This window comes from Macrotis lagotis, chromosome 1 (genome assembly GCF_037893015.1).
Source record: "Macrotis lagotis isolate mMagLag1 chromosome 1, bilby.v1.9.chrom.fasta, whole genome shotgun sequence".
Lineage (NCBI taxonomy): Eukaryota > Metazoa > Chordata > Mammalia > Peramelemorphia > Peramelidae > Macrotis > Macrotis lagotis.
The window spans coordinates 292452248-292477075 of NC_133658.1; the positions used below are offsets into that span (position 1 = coordinate 292452248).

General features: G+C 39.8%; 1 protein-coding gene and 1 pseudogene across 5 annotated transcripts in view; one reads left to right on the plus strand and one right to left on the minus strand.

The window, feature by feature from the left end:
• The window catches only part of KYAT1 (kynurenine aminotransferase 1), a 66856-nt gene that overhangs the window by 31537 nt on the left and 10491 nt on the right, over positions 1–24828 (plus strand). For 4 of the 5 annotated variants that reach the window (XM_074210994.1, XM_074210995.1, XM_074210991.1 and 1 more), the window contains 12 exons: positions 1669–1792; positions 7365–7423; positions 10162–10309; positions 10558–10707; positions 10800–10886; positions 11083–11211; positions 11896–12016; positions 18490–18566; positions 18678–18767; positions 24004–24190; positions 24299–24378; positions 24664–24750. In XM_074210994.1, coding sequence (XP_074067095.1) covers positions 1706–1792; positions 7365–7423; positions 10162–10309; positions 10558–10707; positions 10800–10886; positions 11083–11211; positions 11896–12016; positions 18490–18566; positions 18678–18767; positions 24004–24190; positions 24299–24378; positions 24664–24750 — 1302 coding nt within the window. In that variant the 5' untranslated portion in view covers positions 1669–1705. The remainder of the gene's footprint in view (positions 1–1668; positions 1793–7364; positions 7424–10161; positions 10310–10557; positions 10708–10799; positions 10887–11082; positions 11212–11895; positions 12017–18489; positions 18567–18677; positions 18768–24003; positions 24191–24298; positions 24379–24663; positions 24751–24828) is intronic. The other variant, XM_074210992.1, reaches the window with a different exon arrangement.
• Positions 21121–21535, minus strand: LOC141505293 (cytochrome c oxidase subunit 7A2-like, mitochondrial pseudogene; annotated as a pseudogene).

The window sequence follows — 24828 nt, forward strand, 5'->3', positions numbered from 1 at the left end:
TGTAAAGATATATTTCCCCTGAGGACTACTTGAGTTATATTCTGGATATTTTGACATGTTGTTTCATCACTAGCTAGCTTTTTTATATGGTTATTAATTGCTTTTATAATTGTTCTTCAGCTCCTTCACTAAGATTTCATTGATAAGACTCCATTTGGGCCTGTATCTTTTGTTTGTAATTCCTGAGCCAATGATTATTTTATTGCACTATGGCCTATAAAGGATGTGTTAATTATTTCTACCTTTTAAATTTTATTTGCAATATCTCTGTGGTCAATTTTTTTTTTACTGGTGAGTTTCTCATTTTATTCTCATATTTGCAGATTCTATCATAGATATGATTATTGGAGATAAGACATTGAACACCCTATAGTGATGAATTAGATTCTTACCAATAGAAGCCCAATCTAGAAAAATTTTCTGAAAGAAATACTTTGAGGAGTTTCCTTATAAATGAATATCACATATTCTTACTTAGTATCTGCCTCAGGATCATTTCAACAAGACAAATCTATATCTAGAGAATATTTTCTTTTTCTCTTTTCTTTTTTTTATGGTCAATTTTTGTAAAAGATCTATGTGGTAGAGAGACATATGTTTATTCTTTTGCTGTCATATTTGTACGATGCTAATTTCTCGAGAAATTTATTCAGTTACATATTTTCCCATTTGTTTATCTTCCTCTTTGACTCATCCAAAACTGATGAAGGGATAGTGAAGTTATTGTATTATGATCTATGTCTTCTTGAACCCCCCCACCCTGTGTGTGTGTGTGTGTATGTGTATGTATATATGTGTATGTGACTAATGTTAAATCTACATTATTGTTTTCTCCATCATTTTCTTAAATCTAGAGTCAACAATCAACAAAATAATAAATCAAGCCCTGATTAGTATCCTTACTTTTTCCAAGGTATAAAAGCTTACCCTGAAAATTAAATAATTGGCCTTAGTAAGAACAGGCTTTAGCACACCCCTGATTATGTGGCTCCTAAAAATTGAACCTTAGGCTGCCTATCTCAGGTAGTTGCATTCCTTGCTTTTATCATCTGTAAAATAGTTAGAATGATTCCTAAGGCCTTCCTTCCAGAGTGAAGCACATGAGGTGGGAAAAGGCTTTTAGTGCCTTTTGAAAGACAGTCAAGTGAATCTAGCCCCCCAATCATGAGTCAGTCCATATGTCACATATTCCCAACTTGGCTTTGGGGCATCCAGCCCCAAATCCTTAATCTGGAACCTCTAGAGACAGGGTTCTTAACTTTTTTTGTGTCATGGACCCCTTTAACCATGGACCAATGGATCTATGGAGCCCTCCTCAGAATCTTGTTTGTAAATTCATAAAATGCAATACAAAGAATTATAAGGGAAAGTTTAGGTGAAATAGTTATTAGAAATTTAAAAAATAATTTCACAGACCCCCTTGAAAACCTCTCTATGGAAAGGCTCCATGGTTTCCAGGTTAAGAACTCCAGATCCAAATTTTGATTTTGATTTTTTATTTTAAGCAATGGGGTTAAAGTAACTTGCCCAAAGTCACACAGCTAGGCAATTATTAAGTGCCTGGGGCTGGATTTGAACTCAGGTCCTCCTGACTCCAGGGCCACCCAGCTGCTCCTCTAGATCCAAATTGATCCTAGTTTTATCCTCCTCAATCTTCTGCCTTTGGAGGGGGAAGTCAGTGGTGTCCCTGGTGTCTGGGAAAACAATGCTCAGGAACCTCTCGGTGCTGATGGTGCTGAGTCAGCTGGGAAGGAGACCAAAGGTGAAGCTGGCCAGGCCGGTACACCAGATGGTAAGTGTGCCAGCCCCTCCAGGCTCCTGGTAGCATAGAATCACTTTTCCTTCCTCTTTAAATCATAATCCCCTCCTCTATATATCTTATAAGAACTGGATTAGCCACAAAACAATGCTGTAAAAACCTCCTAACCTTTCAAGTCCCCTTGGGACAGGAAAGTCATTTAATCCAAGTCTTCTCAAGAAACTGAGGTCCAAGTAGGTGGGTGACTTACTCAAGGCTTCATAGATAGTATGTATTGGGGGGGGGGGACTAGAACTGGAGAAAGGTTAAAATTTTGCCAGGTTTGAGAGGTCTGCCCTGATATTTAACTATGTAACTTTGGATGAGTCATCTGAACTCCCGTTTCAGTTTCTTCATTTCTGAAAAGGTAGTATAGGACTATGTAGTCCATAAGATCCTTGCCAGGCTAAATCTTATAATTCATTCAGTAATTCTGGAAATTAGTTATTCCAGTTTTTGTATATTTTGACTCATTAAATATCCAATGATCAAAACCCATCTTGAAATAGAAAAAAATATATGCATACATACATATTATCCACATGTCTTTGTATAAGTATATACTTACCTATGTATATGAACACCTGTAAATATACCTATGGGGCAGTTTAAAGTATAGTGGATAGAGCAATGAGTCTAGAATTAGGAAAACCTGGGTTCAAATTTAACTTATTAGCTGTGTGACCCTGGACAAGTCCCTTAATCCTGTTTGCCTCAGTTTCTTTATCTGTAAAATGTGCTGGAGAAGGAAATGGCAGACTATTCCAGGATCTTTACTAAGAATATCCAACAAAAGGTGACAAAAAGTTGGACAAGACTAATAAATTATTCGTGCGACACATGGATGTACATAGATGTAGTGTTTCTATATAGAGGGGAGATACATATTTCCCTTTTTCCCACACTTACGATTTCTTTGGTAAAAGGAGATCTTTTTTTTTTTTTTAGGGTTTTGCAAGGCAAAAATGAACCCCTAGCCACCCCAAGTAAAAGGAGATCTTGATGAGAAAACTCAATCACTGCAGATCACTTCTCTGTAATTGATAAGCCTTAGAAAGTTAAGGGGCAGGGTGGCTAGGTGGCGCAGTGGATAAAACACCAGCCCAGGAGTCAGGAGTACCTGGGTTCAAATCTGGTCTCAGACACTTAAATAATTACCTAGCTGTGTGGCCTTGGGCAAGCCACTTAGCCCCATTACCTTGCAAAAAAAAAAAGTTACCTGGGTCACTGAGCAGGCAGAGGCCTTGCCCAGAGTCAGGAGGCATAGGTACCAGCAAGTGGAACACATCCCAGGTTTTCCTGACTTGGGGGCTGGCCTTCCATGACAAAAAAATGTTGTGCAGAGAGCTAATTTTGGTTTGCTTCTAAATTGGCAAAACCCTCTCTCCCTGTCTTATATACAAGTTCCAGCTCCCATTCTTATATGTAGGTCTCTAAATTAGGAGCTGATTCAGATTGATTATCTGCATTTATATGTAAGTGTTTATGCATCACTGAACTGCAACAGGCTCAAGGTTAAGATGTCATTGTGTAAAGAGGTGGATTCCAGGGCAACAAAAGCTGGACTAAAAATTTAAAGGTTGCATTTGGTGGTTTAAATAGCAGTTTTGGACCCCTCTCATCCCCCAACCAATAAAAACCAAAAACCCTACAACAACAATAAAACCTTTACCCCTGACTAGTTTTCAAATTGGACATGTCACTGATCAATTCATCACTAACAAAACATGAATGGAAATCCTTGTTCTTTTCTGTTTAAACTTGTCCATATCCAGTTTCAATTAAAATTCTCAGTCACACTGTTTTCAGAAAGCAATTTACTTGGGTCTGATGCCTTTGTGGGCACTGTGTGATGTGACTGGATTTTTATTCTTTTCTTTTTACAATATCTACAGGTTTACATTATATAGTTCTTGTATTTAGAAGTTCCAACTCTTTCGAATAAACATGATGGCCCATAAAAAACTTTTCTGAAAATCTTAGAATTTTGGGTAGCAGCACCAAAAGGGAAGTCCAGGTTTTCTGACTCTATTCCAGGACTTTCTGCAGAGTTACTTTGTCCTCCAGAGCAGGATACTTGACTCTACCTTAGCTAACCTGTGTTTATGGTTAACTTAAAAAAAAAGGTTTCATTATGAATATTCACCAATAAGCACAAAACAAATGATATACAAACAACAAAAAAGAAGATTAGCATATAGTTAAGTTATATTAAACACAGTAGGCACAAGACTACCCTGTTTGTGTATCCTTTTGATCTTTTTGTTTTGTTCCATGAGTTTTGTATTTTCTTAGCCAATTTTTCTAGATAAACATTTGTCCCTTTACAAGCACCAAAACTTTTTTTCAGAAATTTTAATCACTTTGAACAGAAATTTTTATACATTACTTGGCTTTAAATAGTCTGTCTGTACATTGAACATAAATTAGTTCTTTTTGATATCAGAAATATTTATGAATATCCTTTCCTCTGGCAGTCAATAATTTTGTTGACTCATCCTATCTAAAAGGGTATTTTTTTGTTTTGGTTTGGTTTTTTTAGGTTTTGCAAGGCAATGGGGTTAAGTGACTTGCCCAAGGCTACACAGCTAGGTAATTATTAAGTATCTGAATTCAGATTTGAACTCAGGTCCTCCTGACTCCAGGGCCAGTGCTCTATCCACTGTGCCACCCAGCCACCTGAAAGGGTTTTCTATAGAGGCTGGAGTGGTTCACCATTTCCTTCTCCAGCTCATTTTACAGATGAGGAAAATGAGGCAAACAAGATTAAATGCTTTGCTCAGGGTCACCCAGCTAGTAAATGTCTGAGATCAGATTTGAACTTATGAAGATGAGTCTTCCTGACTTCAAGCCTAGTGCTCTATCCACTGGACCACATCCCTGTTTTATTAGGTGCTGTACTAAGTGCTTTATTTTAGTATAGTATAAAAGTTTTGGGTGGGAATCAGGAGTCACAGCTAAATCATCAAGTCACCTTAATCAAATCACTTCCTGTACCCCTTCCTCCTTCTTTCCTTTGTATAAATGTGAGAGCTAATCTGTTTGATTCAGCGAACTTTTGTTCAGAGCTACATTTAATGACCCCATGGTTTTTGTGCCTGCTTTTTTATTTTTTTATTTTTTCTCTCCACTGTATCTGGTATCATTCTATTATTTGTGTATCAGCTTCTAGCAGCCTCTGTCCACCTTTCTAATTTGCTTCTGGCTGGGAAACTAGATTTTTTTAGCTTGTTGAAATAGCATGCAAAAATAATTCAGCCAATTCTGAGTGAGGGTCTTAGGGGATCCCCATGTGGTCCACGCATGAGCTTTGCTGCCTAGATTTTGTTACAGCTAGCTGTCCTGGCTGAAACCATTTCATTTCCTCATTTTCTTCTTTTCTCATTCTTAGAGTAGATAAATGGTATCCTGCCACTCCTCATTCTCCATTCTTGGATTCCTCTATTTCCTTGATTTTCTTCCCCATCTCTTTCAGCCTTCCCTGGATTCTTCACTTCCCATCTCACCTCTCCCTTTCAGCTTCTTCCTTTTTTTCTCTCTCTCCTTTTCCCATCACTCCAGTTGTTTCTTCACCTTGTGTGTCTACACACACACACACACACACACACACACACACACACACACACACACACACACAGACACACACACCCCAGAGTCTCCCTAATCCTTACAGCTCTCTACATCTGCCTTCATTTTCACTTGTGCTTTTTAGTTCCCAGGCTCCTCCAAACTGCATTCATTACTCATTCCCCTTTCATTTCTCATTCCTCTACTCTTTCTGCATCTCTCGCTCTCACCTTCCCACCTTAATCTTGTTCGTTCTCCATCTGGCCCTCCTTTGTCCCTTCCTGATTCCACCCATCCCACTTCTCTCAGCCCTCCCTACAATCACTCTTATCCCTATATCCCACTTTATGGAGAATCCCCTTCCTATTTGTATACCAGGCTTTTGGCTCCTCCAAAACCTGTTAGAGTATTTCCATAGAGGAACTATTTTAGGAATAAATATTAACCCTGATGACTACTATAAATACTCAAATTTAATGGCAAAGATCCTATGAAGGAAGATACTCTTTGAATCCTGAAAAAGAACAGATATATATGGCATATACATGAATGTGTAAGTATATTGTGTGTGTGTATACATATATATATATATATATATATATGCATATATACACATATACAGATTTGTGTCTAATGGTAGTCATCTGAAAATGGGGGGGAAGGGGAAAAAATCCATGATAATTAAAAACAAACAAACAACTATTGGGCTAGAATCACATAGATCTGTGACTCTGACCCCTGAGAGAGTAAAACTAGCCTGGTCTCAGACCAGCTTGGGCTAAGAAGAGGGTAGGGTGGAGTAGTGTCACAATAGCCTGAGTCCCTGGGAAGAGTCTTAATGAGGGATTTGATCTGGGGAAAGGGCAGAGGTGAATGTGGCATAGGTGTGGATGACCACTCAGCTGATCTGCAGAGGAAGGGACAGGGTCTTCTGGCCTTTTGGGTCCTAAGGATCAGCCTGGAAAAAGGTCCAAAACAGTTGAGGAACAGACCTAGGCAAGGAAAGGTTTGAGATCCAAGATCAAACCTAGAATTATCTGAGAGGTGTTTATTTTTCTTTAATGAGACACCTTTTCTTTTAAATCAGACCACCTTTTTGTTTTTTTTAATCCAGCTACCTTTCTTTTAACCCTGGTTACTTTTTTATTTTTTTAAACCAGGCTACCATTTTTTTTTTTAAACCAGGCTGCTTTTATTTTTTAAATCAGGCCACTTTTTAAACTTTTAAACCAGTCAACCTTTTATTTTTTTTTTAACTTTTAAACTAGTTTCCTTTTATTTATTTATTTTTTTTGCAGGGCAAAGGGGTTAAGTGGCTTGCCCAAAGCCACACAGCCAGATAATTATTCAGTGTATGAGACTGGATTTGAACTCAGGTACTCTGGACTCCAGGGTTGGTGCTCTATCCATTGCACCACCTAGCTGCCCCCTCCTTTTATTTTTAAAGCCAGGCCACCTTTTGTTTTGTTTGTTTTTTTTCAACTCAGGTTACCTTTTATTTTTTAAACCAGACTTTTTTTTTTTAACCAGGCTACCTTTTTTTTAAGAGATTGAAACCAGGCTACCTTTTGTTTATTTTTAAAACAGGTCTTCTCTTTTTAAAAATAAAACAACAGACTACCTTTTTTTTTAAAAAAGGCTACTTTTTTATATTTTTTAAACTAAGCTACTTTTTATTTTATTTTTTAAACCAGCCTACCTTTAAAAAAAAAAACTTTAAACCAGGCTACTTTTTATTTTCTTTTTAAAACCAGGTTACCTTTTATTTTTTTCTAAACCAGGATACCTTTTCTGAAATTTAAAACAAGCTACTTTTTTTTTTTTATTTTAAATGAAGCTACTTTTTTTCATCAAGGTGTTGGGGTGGAGCTAAGGATGACTGGCTGGAGCAGAAGTCACTGGGGAGGGAGAAATATTCTACTTTTCCCTGAGGAAGGAAACTTCTCTCATCCCAGCTGGCACGTGTGCCCTTGTTCTGTCTTTTTCTTTACCTCTTTAGGTCACAATGTTTAAGCAAGTGCAGGCCCGAAGACTGGAGGGCATTGACAAGAACCCTTGGTGAGTAAAGGCTGAGGCTGGGGGGGGAGGGAAGAGACACAAAAGAATTGCCCAGAACCTTTAATGATCTAGGACAAAAAAAATGTGTGAAATAGCAAGAATGGGTATTGGGATGGCAGAAGTGGCAAAGGTTTCAACTGGAATCTGCCTTAAAAAGACATTGGGTCTGGTGACTTTCTTTTGAGGTGGAAAATAACTAAAGCACTAAACCAATTTAGTGTGGGGGAGGGGAATGCAGACATTGAGCCCTGGGATTTCGCAAGCTTTCAGCCTACACAGATGTGTACTTAGATTTGTCTATCCTACACTCCCCACCCCAGCCTTCCAATGGTGAGAAAGATTTGCCGGGAATTTCTCAGAAGTGGGAGGGGGAGGAGTTAATGAGCTAGCACTGTGGATCCCTGGGTTAGGGAAGCAGGTTAACTGAGAACTGAGAGGACTAGGGAATCGTCTGCCAAGCTCTAAGCAATAGGAGTATCCATTGTCCTGAGTTGAGGTCATTAGTGAATGAATTCTTAGAGGTAAAGGGTTTGCTGTCATTCATTCAACACTGAGGGATGTTAGGGAACATGCAAAAATCAATGAGATTGTATTTATCCTTAGCAAGTTATTTTACCACTATCTGCCTCATTTCCTCAAGTAAAAAGGGGGTCATAAATGGTTGTGAGAATCAAAATATTAAACATAATATTTAATAATTAATCCCTTCCCTCTTCTCAGAATTTACAAGAGGAGAAGGAATAGACACATAGAAGACACCAGTAATAGTAATAGCTAATAATAGCTAACATTTATTTAGCCCTTACTATGTGCAGTGCAATGTGCTAAGAGCTCATTTTTGAGGACAGAAGAGAACAGAATGAGAAAATGAGGTTACATTAGTCAGCTGACCATTTTTTAATTGGCCAGGAATTTACTATGTCCCAGGCCTTCAAATAAAGGCAAAAATAATCTATTAAAAACTATGTACAAATAATTTTACATATATGTATGGCAAACTGGAAATAACATCACAAGGAAGCTCCCTAGCACTAAGGAGGACCTGGGAAAATCTTGCTACAGAAAGCAACATTTTAGCATTGACTTGAAGAAGGAGGTCAAGGTAGAAATGAGGCAGAAGAACATTCCAGATATGGGAGACAGCCAGTGAAAATGCGTAGAGTTTAAAAAGGGAGTGGGGGAGCAGCCAGGAAACCCTGGAGTCAAGAGGACAACCCAAGTTCATATCCAGCTTCAGACATTTGACTCACTAGCTAAGTGACCCTGAATAAACCCAAATGCCTCCCCAAAATATAAAAAGAAAATGCACATAGGTACATGAGGTACAGCAAGGAGATCAATGTCACTGGGTCTTAGAGTACATAAAAGAGAATCAAGTGTGAGTTTGTTTTTTTTTAATGTTATTTTATTTTTTCTATTACATGCAAAGATAGTTTTCAATATTCATCTTTTTTGTAAGTTTTTGAGTTCCACATTTTTCTCCCACCCTTCCTTCCCTCTCCTCTCCCCATGACAATGAGTAATCTGATATAGGTTATACTTGAATAATTATGTTTAACATTTTAAATTAGTCATTTTGTGAAAGAAGAATCAGAACTAAAGGGGAGGAAAAACAAAAGAAGCAAATTTTTAAAAAATGAAAATTTATGCTTGGGTCTATATTCAGACTCTAGCCTTTTTTTTCTGAATGTGGATGCCATTTTCTATTAACAGTTAGAATTGTCCTTGATCACTGCATTACTGAGAGGATACACTCAGCAGTCTATCACAGTTGATCATCACACAGTGTTGCTGTTAATCTATACAATGGTCTTCTGGTTCTGTTCCAAGTATAAGTTTATAGTAATAATAGCAGCTAAGTTTGAAAATAGCTTCATGAATATTTCATTTTATCCTCATAACAATCCTAGGAAGTAGGTGTTATTATTTTTCCCATTTTACAAATGAGGAAACTGTGACAAACCAAAGTTAAGTGACTCATCCAGGGTTATATAATCAGTTTGAGACTGAATTTGAACCTAGGACTTCTTGGGTTCCAGGCCCAGTACTACCTCATGTGCTACCTTTCTGTGATGAATGGAAAAGCTGGAAAGGAACCAAGTTAAGCTGACTTTGAACCAGGAAGGCATGAGTCCTGCCTTTGATGCATCCTTGCTGTGAAACCCTGGGCAGGTCACCTCAATGTTCTAAGCACAGAAGGTGTTGACCTACATTGATCAAAGATATTTTCTCCACTAGGAGTTCCCCATGCTAACAAAATACCAGTTCAGTTGCTATCTTTATATACATAGCCCTTCTAAGCACCTTTAAGGATGAATAAAGTGTCTTTTGGCCTAGCTTCTTGCCTCTCCTGAAGGGTAGTAATGGACATGAGCAGTGGGGTCTCCACTTCATTACTATGTGACTAGAAGCTCAAGGGCTTCCTGAGAATCTGGACTTTTCATAGAAATCTTCCTACAGAGCCCAGTGGGCCATGAAAGATGACTTTACAAAGGGTGCTCAAAAAATCATCTCTCTGGACCTCAGTTTACTCATCTATATAATGAGGGAGTTGGAGTGTAAGGTCCCTCTTAGCTGAACCTGTGCCCCATTCTGTGCTCTGGCTTCATTCTAGAATATCCCTTTGGGGTCATAGAATAGACCAGCCATCAGTGTCCTTCCCCTTCTGTCCAAGACCCTGGACATGCTAGTCCTTGTTCCCTAATTCTATTTTTCCTGGTTTTCTTTTCCCACCTTAGGGTGGAGTTTGTGCAGCTGGCAAATGAGAATGAGGCTGTGAACCTGGGCCAGGGATTCCCTGATTTTGCACCTCCAGAATTCTCCATGGAAGCATTCAGACAATCTGTCAGCGGAGACATCATGCTCAATCAGTACACTCGTGGTTTTGTGCGTCTCCCTCTCCTCTTTCCTGCCCAGGCACCTCTTCCTCAGTCTGTCCCTGATCCACCCTACCCCCATCTAACCTGAATATCATGACTACACTTACATGGCCTTTCTGCATATTTGCCTTCCTCCTAAAAATGGGGATTTGAGTCCCAAACCAAAAGGGATGAAAGGGGAAAAAAAACTCTTCCAACCAGGAAGACAAACTGGTGATCTCTGACCTTGGCAGATCCTTTTGATTCCCACTACAGGGTCACCCTCCTCTGGTAAAGATCCTGGCTCAGTTCTTTGGGAAAATGCTGGAACAAGACTTGGATCCCTTAAAGAATGTGCTTGTGACAGTGGGTGCCTATGGGGCCCTCTTTTATGCTTTCCAGGCCCTAGTGGATGAAGGAGATGAGGTGAGAGGTGGAGATAGTGGGGAGATGGAGGTCTGAGGGCAGGGAGTTCTGTATAGAGTGACTTCCCTTACCTTCATTCAAAATGTCCCCAGGTCATTCTCATTGAACCCTATTTTGACTGCTATGAACCCATGACAAAGATGGCTGGTGGCCGTCCTGTGTTTGTGCCTCTGCGACCTGTGAGCATTTCAAGGAACCCCAGGCGGGGTGGGATTCAAGGGCCAGATTGTAGGAAGCAAATGTAGCTGAATCCTGTTTTGGGGATTGGTAGATGGGGCCACATGGGAGAAAGTAAGAGAGTGAAGAGAAGGTGGCATCAGGGAAGGAAGAAGACTAGCTTTGGAAACTGAAGGCAGTTCTGGCTTCTTTTACTAGCCACCAGCCCAGGATGGTCAGCTGTTATCCAGCCATGACTGGCAGTTAGATCCAGCTGAGTTGGCTAGCAAGTTCACTTCCCGGACCAAAGCTATTGTCATCAATTCACCCAACAACCCTTTGGGCAAGGTAAATGTTATACTTTTCTTGAGAAGTCCTGGAAGAAATTTATCCAATCTTTCATTGTGGAAACCCTCTCCATCAATGTATATTAGCATTTCTAAGTTATATCTTGGGGATTTAACAGTGTCATACTGAAAGATTAGGTAATTTGTCCATGATCACACACAGCTCTTGGATCAGAACCACAACTTGAACCTAGTTCTTGAGTCCCTAAGACACTACAACCTGAGCCAATACTAGCTCTCTACCACTTTATTTTGCTTCCTGCCTAATTCTAGCATATATCTATATAACATTTTAAGGTTTACAAAATAAACATTATATCCATTACCTTATTTGATGCTCCCAGTAACCCTGTGAGGTTGTGTAGATAAAATATCTTATTTGACAGAAGAGAGAAATAGAGGCATGGAAAAGTGAAATGACCTTCCTGAGGTCATATAGCAAAGGGAGCTGGGACTTGAACTCAGGTGTATTGACTAAGTTCAGTGATCTTTCTAATTTATTATAATATACTTCCTTCCCCTTTAACTGGAGCTGAGTTGTTTTCTACCATTTTGGGTTCTGAATTTAATTGCTATCTGTGGTCCTCTCCTCCTTCCTAGGAGTAGGGTGGGTGCCTGCTGGAAAGAATTCTATCAGAGGTCTATTTTTTTTTCTCCTCTCTCCTCTCTGTCCTTTTCCTTACAGGTGTTCAGAAGAGAAGAACTGGAAATAATAGCAAATATGTGCAGAAAGCACGATGTCCTCTGTTTCTCAGATGAGGTTTACCAGTGGTTGATGTATGATGAAGAGAAACACATCAGCATAGGTATGCCAAGCTTGGACATTATCCTTTTCTGAATATAAGAGTACCTGACAGAACCAAGCACTGGAGATACAAAGAAAAGCAAATTTACCAAGCATTCTTTCATGCTTTCTGATAGTAAAACATTGTGCCACATCCAGGGGGGACAACACAGAGTTCAGAAGAGAACCACAGGTTCTTGAGGGCATTCTGATCCACTGGTCATTCAGTCTTAGCTTGAAGGCCTCCAGGGAGAGGAAACTCTCTCAAGGCAGCCCACTTCATTTGGTAGTGACTTTAAACATTGCAAAGTTTTTCCTTATATTCTTTAAATCTGAATAAGGATAGCTAAATGGAACAGTGGATAAAGCACTGACCTTGGAGTTAGGAAAGCAGCAATTCAAATCCAGCCTCAGACATTTGACCCTTACTAGTTGTATGACCCTGGACAAGTCACTTCACCCTGATTACCTCATATCCAGGGCCATCTCTAGTCATCCTGGACCCAGGTGGCTCTAGAGGAGGAGAAAGTGAGGTTGGTGACATAGCACAGAACCTCCTCACTCAAATCCAATTCATGTATATGTTATAGCATCAACCTCCCTGATGTCATGGTCTTCTTCAAGAACAAGGGACAAACATTGCCATCATCATCATCATCATCAAATCTGAATCTTTTCTAAGATGTCATTACTCCTGGTTCTGCCTTCTGGAACCAAGCAACACACACTTTATCCTCTTCCCCCTGCAGCCCTTCAAATAGTTGAAGATGACAGTTATGAAAGTTTTCACTTCTCCCAGGCTAAGCCTGTCAATTCTTTGAACCAATCCACATCACACACAAAGTGTCCAGTACTCTCAACACCCTGGTCACTCTCTTCTGGATAAGCCTCCAGTCTGTCTGTATCTTTTCTAAACTGGGGTGCCCAGAACTTAACACAGTCATCCAGATGTGACCTGATCAAGACAAGAAAATCATGGCATGATTACTTCCCTAATCCTGAATTCAGTTACTCCCTTAAATCAGCCTAGAATAATGTGAGCAATTTCGGCTTACTTAAAAACTTTGCTCCAACACAACCTTGCCTGTTGGCTGATCAAAGTATTTAACAAAAGAATGGTGGTAGTGGTCAAGAACATACAGAGGCCCAATGGATAACCCCATCAAGTTGAAACTCACCTAGAGCCCCCATATCTTTTCCCACAGAAATCATTGTGAAGCCTTATTTCTCTACTCTTATACATTTTTTGTTGAAGGGAAGCAAGTTGGGGTTAAATGACATGCCTAGGATCATACAGCTAGTACGTATCTGAGGCTGGATTTGAAAACTCAAGTTCTCCTAACTCCAGGGATAGTGCTTTATCCACTACCTTACTTAACTGTTTCCACTCATTTACTTTTGAAGTTGATTGTTTTTAATCCAGGACAAGTGTAGAAATTGACATTTATCCCTGTTGGAGTCCATCTGATTCATCTCAGTTCTAACTTCAGTTAAAAATCTGTTTGGTGCCAGCTTCATCATCCACCATATTACTAACCCCTCTAAACTTGTTTTCTTCCAATTTGATAAGCATACTCTCTATGCCTTCATTTGAGGCAGTGTTAAAGCATTAAATAGCTTGAGGCCAAGGACATATCCCTGGGCCCCTTCTCTAGAAACTACCAAGTTGACATCAACCCATTAATGATGGTTCTTTGGTGAAGAGATTCAGCCAGTTCAAAATCCATCTATCAAATCATCTAAGCTCATCCTTTCCACAGGAATCACTTGAGATTTTGTTTAAATGCTTTACTGTAATCCAAGTATGCTATGCCTGTAGAATTCCCTTTAATCTATAAAAGATTCGATTAAGTTTACAATTGTAGAGGGTTTGGGGGGCCCATGTACTGCAAACCACATATGGAAAAGAATTCCAGTTTAACATCCCTGACAAGAGTGGTTCTGTGGCTTCCCATTCCTAAGCTTAATTCTATGTCTTTGAAACTTCTATCCATTGGTTTTGCCCTCTAGGACCAAACAGAATCAGTCTAATCCCTCTCCTATGGGACAGTTCCTCATATAATTAAAGATAGCTATCAGGGCCTCCACCCCTCCCTCAGGGAATTTTTTTCTTCCTTCCATCAATCCTTTGGAAGGTCTACCAGACTAGTTGCCTGGCAAAAGGGATATAAGGCTGACCTGCTAGCTTTTAATGATCACTGCTTCCCTTTCTGAATGCCTCAACTATCTTTTAAATAATAATAATTTCCTGAAATTGATGTCAAGTTTCCCAGGCTATCATTTACCCATTCTTCCCTCTTCCCTTTTTGGAAAATGAGATAAGTTACTTTTCTTCAGTTCTTCATCACTTCTCCCCATGGATGATAGCAATTCAGGGTCATTCTATCTATCTGATAGTTCTTGGAGATTCTTGTGCATTCAGGCCTAGTGACATGGATTCATGGTGGCAGCTAGATGCTCAGTCAAATCTGCAAGCATTTATTAAGCTTCTGTACTAGACTCTGAAGATACAAAGTCAAATGAATCAGTCCCTATCCTCAGGGTCTTTTACATTCTACTTGAGGGAGAACAACAGATCTTGGGCTGGGACTGAAGGAGGGGAATCAAGAAAGTTTCATGTAGAAAGCAGCTTGAGAAGAATTTTGAAGGAAACCTGAGGTCCTCAGAGGTTGAAGTTAAGAGGAAGTATAGTCCAATCACATAATTGCTGGTGAAAAGGCAGAGATAGGAGTCCACTAGGTGAAGTGCAAGAATAATGAATAACAAGTCCAGAAAGGTGGTTTGGAGACAGGTTGGGAATCTTACATTTCATCCCAGAGGCAACAAGATCAAAGACTGAGTTCCTCATTTCATAGATAAGAAATTTGGAACCTAGAGAAGTTAAGTAATTTGCCTAAGGTCACAGATAGGGAGTGGTTAAGCCACGTCCTCTGGCCTCCTTCCATTTTGCTTTATTTCCCAGACTTTGTGCTTTCACATATAGCCATCTGACATTTCAAACTTTGTTGCTGGCTCCCTTCTTGGATATTGCCTTCAGTGTCTTCCCTATCTCTTTCTTTTTTTTTTTTTAAGGTTTTTGCAAGGCAAATGGGGTTAAGTGGCTTGCCCAAGGCCACACAGCTAGGTAATTATTCTGAGACCTGATTTGAACCCAGGTACTCCTGACTCCAAGGCCAGTGCTTTATCCACTATGCCACCTAGCCGCCCCCTATCTCTTTCTAAGGTATACCTGTGACTCCCTGTGGCACCAAATTTGCCAGATCTTTGTGAGATTTTTTTCTCTCTCTCACTCCTTTTTTCCAGTTTAAAATTCTCCTGATTAGATTCCATAGATTCTCAAAAAGGATGTTTTTATTGGCCCTTCTTAAGGCACATTCCATTCCTGTCCAAGAGCCCATCATAACTATATTTTTAGTAACAGTCCAAAAGTCCAAATCCCATTCATAAGCATGATCTTTTTTTTAGCCAGTTGTTTACTTTTCATGTCTGCCTTTGTTTTCTGAATTCCTTACCATCAATGAGTGGTAATGATAAAAATATCATCTGTGCTTCAAAAGTCTTCAGGGTTTTGAAGGGTGGTTTGACCCAGGACTTAATAATCTTTAATAATTCTCTAGGTAGGTACCTTTTAGTGATAACCTTTGTTATCTCTTGAATTACCAGAGGTGAGTAGTGGACATCAACTTTGACAATTTTTGAGAAAACAGCTGACCTCATTTTTGTTAACCTCAGGTTGTCCTCAAAACCCTCAGCAGAGAGTCACCAACCAACACTATTCACCATTTCTCCTTCCAGCCATTACTGGTTGTTCTCCTGTCTATCCAGGAATGTTACAGGAAATTCACTTATCTTATTAGTTCTCCCCACCTCACTTCATTCCTTGGAACCTAAATTGGAACAGTTTAGGTTAGTCTAGCCATCCCCACCTTCCCTGGGAAGAGCCTCAGGCCTTTTCTAGAGCTCCAGAGAGTCTTTTGACATTATTCTATAACCCTCCAAGCACCTGACAGAAGTGAAAATTGCCCTTTGCATCACTACATGTTTTCATCTTTCTTTTCTCCTTAATGTACTTATTTATTCATTCTTTCAAGGATCTCCTTAATCCAGTAAGCAAAGGGTTTCCTCCAGCACTCTCATTTTTTTTTAGGTTTTTTTGCAAGGCAAATGGGGTTAAGTGGCTTGCCCAAGGCCACACAGCTAGGTAATTATTAAGTGTCTGAGACAGGATTTGAACCTAGGTACTCCTGACTCCAAGGCCGGTGCTTTATCCACTGTGCCACCTAGCCGCCCCCACACTCTCACTTTTTCATATAGGACAGAGGCTGAAAGCAGTTAATATTCCCAGCTTTTCATACTTCCTGAAAACAAGGTCAATTTGTCTTTTGTCTTCTTTTGGATATCTCTCTCATCACTTATGTCTAAGGCCTGGGATGATTAAAGGGTCTCCCTGTGAGAAGTTATTCTAATGAAGTACCCCCTTGATTTTGCCAGTCTTTAGCTACATCCTTTTATTTCTCTGGATGCTAAGCTTTCTGTTCCTATTTGGCATTTAACACCCAGAAGCAGAGACAACCCAGTTTTGCAAAACAGAAGAACTTGGGACAAAATAAAAAATAGAATTACTACCTTATTTTGTCTGGTTGATTTCCAAATACTTCCAATCTACTGATCTAATCCTGGCTGCTGATGCTCTGTTTCCAATTCAGTAGCAAGCTTAATTGATCTAGCAGACAAAAAACACAAAGACGAACCATCCAGTGGGATCTGCCTCCCTTGTTTCACCTACCTGATACTCTTCAGATCCCTTCCTCTACTTGTATTGACTTTTTTCCTAAGAGGAGAGGGAGGCTTCATTATTTAGTAGACAGGATCCTGGAATGTTACAGGAAATTCATTTATCTCTTTAGTTCTCCCCACCTCACTTCACTTTGTTTTTGAATTCCACCTACTTCACCTGGATACCATTGTTTTCGTCTTTTCTTGAAGGACTAATTTACTTAGGAGATGAGGCAAAAGGCAAAGTTCAGTTGTCTGTTTTGATCTTCCCACTTCATTTTGTCTTATCACTACTCTCCAGTTTCTTTCCTCTTATTTATCTGGACAATAGGCTCTCTGTCCTTATCCTCACAAGTAGAAAGAATCTAGGCCCTCCAATGCTTCTGGAATGGGTCTTGGCACACATGGAATGTGCAAATTGCTAGTGGATCCTAGGTACAAGAAATGATGAATGGGGGATGTTTCAGAAAAACCCAGGAAGACTCACATGAATGGATGCAAAGACAAACTACTTTGTAAGGATTTAGGGCTGTAATTTGGAACTATGCCCAAAGGGCAACCAGACTCTGCATACCCTTTGCTCTAACTGTACTGCTATCAGGTCTTTATCCCAAAGAGATCAAAACAAGGGAAAAGGACCCACTTATATAAGAATATTCATAGCAGCTCTTTTTTATGATGGTATAGAATTGGAAATTGAGGGGTGCCCATTAATTGGGAAATGGCTGAACAAGTTATGGTATAAATATAATAGAATATTATTACTGTATAATAAATGATGAGCAGACAGATTTCAGAAAAACCTGGAAAACTAACATGAACTGATTTTTTTTGTTTTTTTAGTTTTTGCAAGGACAATGGGGTTAAGTGGCTTGCTCGGCCACACAGCTAGGTAATTATTAAGTGTCTGAGGCCAGATTTGAACTCAGGGACTCCCGACTCTAGGGCCAGTGCTCTGCCCACTGCATCACCTAGCCACCCCATAACATGAACTGATTTTGAGTGAAATGAGCAAAACCAGAAGAATATTGTACACTTTTAACAGCAACATTGTGCATGATCAACTATGGTAGACTTAGCTCTTCTCAGCAATACAGTAATCAAAGACAATTCTAAAAGACCTTGGAAAATGCCATCTACATCTATAGAAAGAAAACTATGGTATCTGAATGCAGATCATACCGTATTATTTTCACCTTTAATGTGACTAATATGGAAATATATGTAACATGATTGTACATGTATAACCTATCTTAGATTACTTACTATTCTAGGGTGGGGAGGGAAAGGTATAAGGGAAAAAACTTCACAAAAATGAATGTTGAAAACTATTTTTAAATATAATTTAAAAAAATAAATGAAAAATAATTAGGAGTTCTGAGCAACAGCAGAAAATAAAATTTTAAAAGACAGAGACTGCTTGTGCTGTGCAGCCAGCTGACCCCTTAATGCCTTTGGTCTCTTGGCCTGCTGCAGCCCACCCTGTAGTACTTGACCATTCAGTTTTTCTTGTTTGTTTGGGTTTTTTTTTGCAAGGCAAATGGGGCTAAGTGGCTTGCCCAAGGCCACACAGCTAGGTAATCATTAAGTGTCTGAGGTCAAATTTGAATTCAGGTACTCCTGACTCCAGGGCCTGTGCTCTATCCACTTCCCCACCTAGCTGCCCCCATTCAGTTATTCTTATTCCCTTTAACAGCTCCTTTCTCTTCTCCTTGGCAGCCAGTCTTCCAGGAATGTGGGAACGCACCTTGACTATTGGCAGTGCAGGAAAAACTTTTAGTGTCACCGGTTGGAAGGTAAGCCTTGGAAAAATATGGCAATCTGAAAGATTGAGTGGCTTAAGAGCAAGAGTGAAGATGTAAAGAAGGTTCAGGGAAGAATCAAATCCCTTTCTTCCTCTGGTCCAGGTGGGCTGGGTCCTGGGTCCAGATCATCTTATGAAGCACCTTCGGACTGTCCACCAGAATTCCCTATATCACTGCCCCACACAGGCTCAGGTAAGGGCTTGGAATGTCATTCTTTCATGAGATGTCCTGGAATTTGAAGCAGGTACTCTGGAGATCCTGAAAGACTAATATCTCTGGACAGAGCTTGGGATGGACTTCCCCCTATTCTCCTCTCCACCCTGCCTTGGGTAGAGATTATCACTGTTTAAGGTGAGAAAGCAGCAAGTATTCACAGGAAGAGATGATTTCGGGAAACATAAAGGATCAGGAGGGTCATTGTAGCTAGAGTTTGCTTAGATTCTGGCAAAGCATTAGACAGTTTCATCTAATTTGTGAATAAGGTGGAGGGATGTGGGTAGTCTAATAAATAGCACAGGAAGTGTATTCAGAATGATTGAATGACTAAAGAAGATTCACTTTTGGTTCGGTGTCAGTATGTAAGAAAGGTTCTAGTGGAAAAAAACAAACTAAAATAAATGAGTTGTGGATTTTAATATACCACTCAGCATTGGTATTTTTCCTTTCTTTTTTTTTTTTAAACATTTTTCAAGGCAATGGGGTTAAGTGGCTTGCCCAAGGCCACACAGCTAGGCAGTCATTAAGTGTCTGAGGTCAGATTTGAACCCAGGTACTCCTGACTCCAAGGCCGGTGCTCTATTCACTGCGCCACCTAGCCACCCTCAGCATTAGTATTAAGAGGCACAGTGGAGAGAGTATTGACCCTAGAGTGAGGAATACTCCTATTCCTGAGTTCAAATCCGGCCTCAGACCCTTGATACTTACTAGCTGTGGGACATTAGGTAAATCACTTAACCCTTAAGTCCTGATTCATATCTGGTCACTGGACCCAGATGCCTCTGGATGAGAAAGTGAGGCTGGTGACTCAGGACAGCACCTCCTCACTCAGATATGATTCATTTTTGTCATGGCATCACCTCCCTGATGTCATCTTCTTCAAGAACAAAGTACAGATATCATCACCCTGGGCAAGTTATTTAACTTTATTTGCCTCAGTTTCCTCTGTAAAATGAGGTAGACAAAGAAATGACAATCCACTACAATATCATTGCCAAAAAACCCCACAAACATCCCAAATGGGGTCATGAATGAACAATAATAACAAAATCTATCATGTTTGGATCATCTGAAGGAACTAAAAATGTCTAATTTGGAGAAGACTTTAGAGAGGACTTGATAGCGGTTTTCAAGTATGTGAAGGGCTTCCCTGGGGAAGAGAGATCAGCCTTGTTCTACTAAGCCCAGAAGGTCAAACTGATAGTCACTAGTGGAAGTTAAGATTTAGTCTTGACACAGAGAAAGATACTGTCCTGAGGTGCCTCAGGCTCTTTGCAGGGATCTTGTCCTACCACTCTCATTAGAGAGTGGCAAAGACTTGGTGACCAATCATTGGGTAATATCTTCTGGAGTTTTTTTTAGGTTTTTGCAAGGCAATGGGCTTAAGTGGCTTGCCCAAGGCCACACAGCTAGGTAATTGTTAAGTGTCTGAGGTCAGATTTGAACTCAGGTACTCCTGACTCCAGGGCCCAGTGCTCTATCCACTGCACCACCTAGCCGCCCCTCATTGGGCAATATCTTTTTTTTTTTAAACTTCTCATTCTTGTATTTATTCCACAAGAAAAAATAAATTATACCATAAGGCTACAGCATTTAACAAGAGTAAAGAAGAACCAGAGGTAAATACTGTACAACAGTTCAGTCCAAAGTGCAAAACTTTCAATAACAGCTGTTCTGTTCCCATGGTGGAATAAATACAGAATCTTCATTTCTGGAATATTTAAAGATCAGGCATATAACCCCTTTGAAACTATATGACAAAGTTACAGGTATTATGTATAGTTAATAGAAAATAATTTCTATTAATACCATGCTGCAAGATGAAAAAATTCCCCAAATTAATAACTAATTAAATTTCCAGTGAAACCTGTGGTGTCAGAAAGAACAGAGTTTTGGTACCAGTATGTTAAAGGCCTGCTGGCTTCAGTGAATCCCCTCCTCCCTTAGCCAGCACATCTGGTGACCGAAAAGCTTCCTCAACTTAGAATCTCTCTTGTGGGCTGGTAGGCACAACCAGAAATCTCCGGTGGCCTCATCACAGTGAGTTATGAATGAGCTGGCCTGCCAACCTTTGGAGAAATATGAGAGGTTAAATTAAAAGGGCATCATCACTTTTGCTTAAATAATAACTAACTCTTCAAAATGTTCTAATAATCCTCTTCTTTTCAGAAACAAAGCAACCAAAATATTTCCTTATTGATTAGCCCTTTAATTCATTCTCAATAATATAAACTTACACAGGTCAAAAAAATCACTATTAGGAAAATAGACAATTCAAAGGGTTTTATGCCAAAATTCTTGTTAATAAATCAGTATTATGAAATGCAATTCATTTATTTTTGGGTTGTGAAGCCATGTAGAGAGCTATCAGGCAGTAGATGGTCCCTCCCAAAGCCATGGTAGTCTGATAGAGCATTTGGTTGGGTAGACTGTGTTTCAAGTGGACAGGTAGACCATCGGACTTCTGAAAAAATTTCTGCAGTTCTGGAACTTTGTTTTTCCCAGCATAATCATAGAGAGCTATTTCTGAGGCAAATTTTGTTGGTGTGGCAAATATAATAGGTGGTGATTCTGAGGATGCCACAGGTTTTAAACCCTGAGGGCTGTAGGCAGAGGAGGCCCAGGCCCCGGCCAGCTTCTGGGTGAAGCTGCTGAACTTGTAGTACATGTCTACCCCGTGCCTGTCCTCCTGAAGCCAGCACCGGTGTGGCACCAGGAGCCAGAAAGACTAGAAGGGGATTCAGTAATATCTTTTTTTTTTTAGGTTTTTTTGCAAGGCAATGGGGTTAAGTGGCTTGCCCAAGGCCACACAGCTAGGTAATTATTAAGTGTCTGAGGTCGGATTTGAACAAAGAGTACTCCTGACTTCAGGGCCGGTGCTCTATCTACTGTGCCACCTAGCTGCCCCCTAATTGGGTAATATCTTAAAGGAAATTTTTGGTCTGATGAAGTCAAACAAAATGGTGTCAAAGACTTCTCTCACTACTGAGATTCTGTGATCAGACTTTTTTTTGCTTTCTTTTCTTATAAATGAAAGATTTTATTTATTTTGAATTTTACAATTTTCCCCCTATCTTGCTTCCCTCCCCACCCCCCACCCCACAGAAGGCAGTCTGTTAGTCTTTACATTGTTTCCATGGTATACATTGATCTAAGTTGAATGTGATGAGAGAGAAATCATATCCTTTAGGAAGAAAAATAAAGTACAAGAAATAGCAAAATTACATAATAAGATAAGGTTTTTTTTTTAAAATTAAAGGTAATAGTCTTTGGTCTTTGTTCAAACTCCATAACTCACTCTCTGGATACAGATGGCACTGATGGAATGAGCAAGTCCATTAAGGTTGATCATCACCCCCATGTTACTGCTAGGGTACACACTACTCTTCTGGCTCTGCTCATCTTGCTCAGCATGTGATCAGATATTTTTATTGAACCTTGCCCAACCTAGGTACTAGACACTGCCTAGTACAAAGAATCATGGTATCGATCCAGTTATCAGTCAAACATTATTAAAAACCATACTTCTAAAATCCATCCTTCACAGATTTGCCAGAATAATCATCCTCAAGATCAGGTCTGATCTGGTCACTTTCTTCTTGCTCTGAAACCTTCAATGACTCCCTAGTACCATTAAGGTAAAAGATAGCCTGGCATCCTAAGACTTATCTGGCCAGCCTCATTTCCCATGCATTCTATGTTCCAGTTGACCCAGATAATGAGCTGTTTTCTTTATTTGATCTGCTGCCTCCTGCTCCTTACATTTCTTCCATGACTCCTTCATCTCCACTTTTAGAATTTTTATTTCTTCCAGGCTTACATACATTAGATTCAAGCTCCACCATAACGCTTTCCCTGACTATTCCCCTCTTTCTTCCCAACTCAAAGTAGTCTCTCCTCAGATTTTTCCAATTACACACTTCTTTTTAGGAACTTTTTTTACCCCATCACACTCTTGACTTATATATAAGTTTCTCTGTGCTCCTTTCACATCACTTCCATGGGTTGTAAACTCTTTGAGCAGAAGGCTGACACTTTGAATATTGACTGCCTCGTATATTCATAGGTGCTTAATAAGTATTTGTTGAATGAAAGCATTGCAAATTAAAGACCGTGCTATATCCTAAACAAGCCAAAAAGTGTGATCTCTGTTCAGCCCAATATAGACATAACTAGTCTATTTGGGAAGAAGAGACATTTTGACCAATGACTATGTTAGAGTCAGAATATGATTATATCTTAGAAGGGGAGTTTAGAGAAAGGCATAAGCCAAAATGGTCAGGAAAGGTTTCATGTAGGAAATAGGATTAGAATGTAAACTTAAGAAATATGGATTGTCTTACTCTTTGTATTGGTATCCCAGGACTTAGTGTGTTTGATTAGTAGGACTACCTGATGAAAGGGGCATTCCATTCAGTATGCAAAGATACAGTGATGTGTTCAACAGATAATTAATAAATCAGCTTGACTAGAGTAGAGGACATGTGAAGGAGGAAACAATGAGAGATAAAACTAGAAAACAACATGGCCTAGAATGCTAAGATAAGAAGTTTATATATTCTTCTTGGATAGAGGCGAGCTATAGAATGTGTTTGAGAGGAGTAAGTGTTAAGATCATAGGATTACAAAACTTCAGAACTGAAAGAATCTTAGAAATATCTAGTCTAATCTATCTTGCAGAGAAGGAAACTAATTAGTTTGCAGTAGAAGCCTAATGAAAATGGAGTTCTAAGGAAATTAATTTTGAGATGGGTATATGTGATGGGAAATGGGAGATAATTAGAGATGGAGAGAGCAATTAAAAGGCTATTATAATAGTCTGTTAAGAGGTGATGAGAGCCTAAACTAGGTTGGGGCTGACAGGGATAAGAAGATAACAAATGTACTAACAAAAACTCATGATTATGTAGCATTTTAAGATTTACAAAGTACTTCACTCATAACAAACAAACATAGTATTGTTACTATTTGACAGAGAGGGAAACTAAGGTCCAAAGAGAATAAAGGAACTTGCCCTAGGTCACAGCCTAGTGACATTGCAAATGATGACTGGGTCTATTTAGGAGGGAAGGCAAAATGTTGTAGATGATTTGAAGGTTAGTCTTGGACTCCTAGGATTCTTGACAGCATCCCAGTCAACCCCTTTCCCACTATATTACATTTTATGCTCTTACTACCCACTACTGTAATATATTCTACTTCTACATTCCAGGAGGCTGTGTTTTCCAGTTTTGAGCGGGAGCTGCGGCTTTTTGGTCAGCCTGATAGCTACTTCATCCAGCTGCCTAAGGCTATTCAGAAAAAGCGGGATCACATGATAAACAGTTTGCAGACCATTGGCATGAGGCCCATCATCCCTCAAGGCACCTACTTTCTCATAGCAGACATCTCCACTTTCAGTGAGGCTGGGAGAAGGGGATAAAGTATGGTTGGGGAGAGGGGGAGGAGTAAGGAAACATTCTGGGTGTTCATCAGAGGCCTTCATGTGGATCTCCCATGTCTCACAGAGAAAAAGATGCCCCACCTCCCTGGCTCAGAGGGGGAGGCCTATGACTCTCGCTTTATCAAATGGATGATCAAGAACAAGGTGAGTTCCAGAGATTTACAAGTATGACTTTGCCCCTCCTCCCAAGCTTGCTCTCTTCTCTCTCTCTCTCTCTCTCTCTAGCTTTCTCTAACTTGGATCAGCTAAGACTCCTTTCTCTTCTGACAGTCTGTAATTCCTGACCCTCTAGATTGTTAATCCAAGAACAGCAGCTGGTGTCGGAAGTGAACTTTGATTCTCCCCCCTACCTTTCCCCTCCCTCAAACCCCCAAAATTCTTATAACTTCTCCCCCTCCCTGGGCTGAGACTTGTTTTTTCTCTCCCTAGGGCTTGGTGGCTATTCCAGTCTCAGTGTTCTGCAGCTCAGAGCAGAAGAAGAATTTTGAACACTACATCCGGTTCTGCTTTATGAAGGTGAGGGTGTGCATGCTGAGGAATTGTGAGGAACCAAGAGATGGGATAAAGAATGTAGCCTCCAACTGCAGCCTCCTT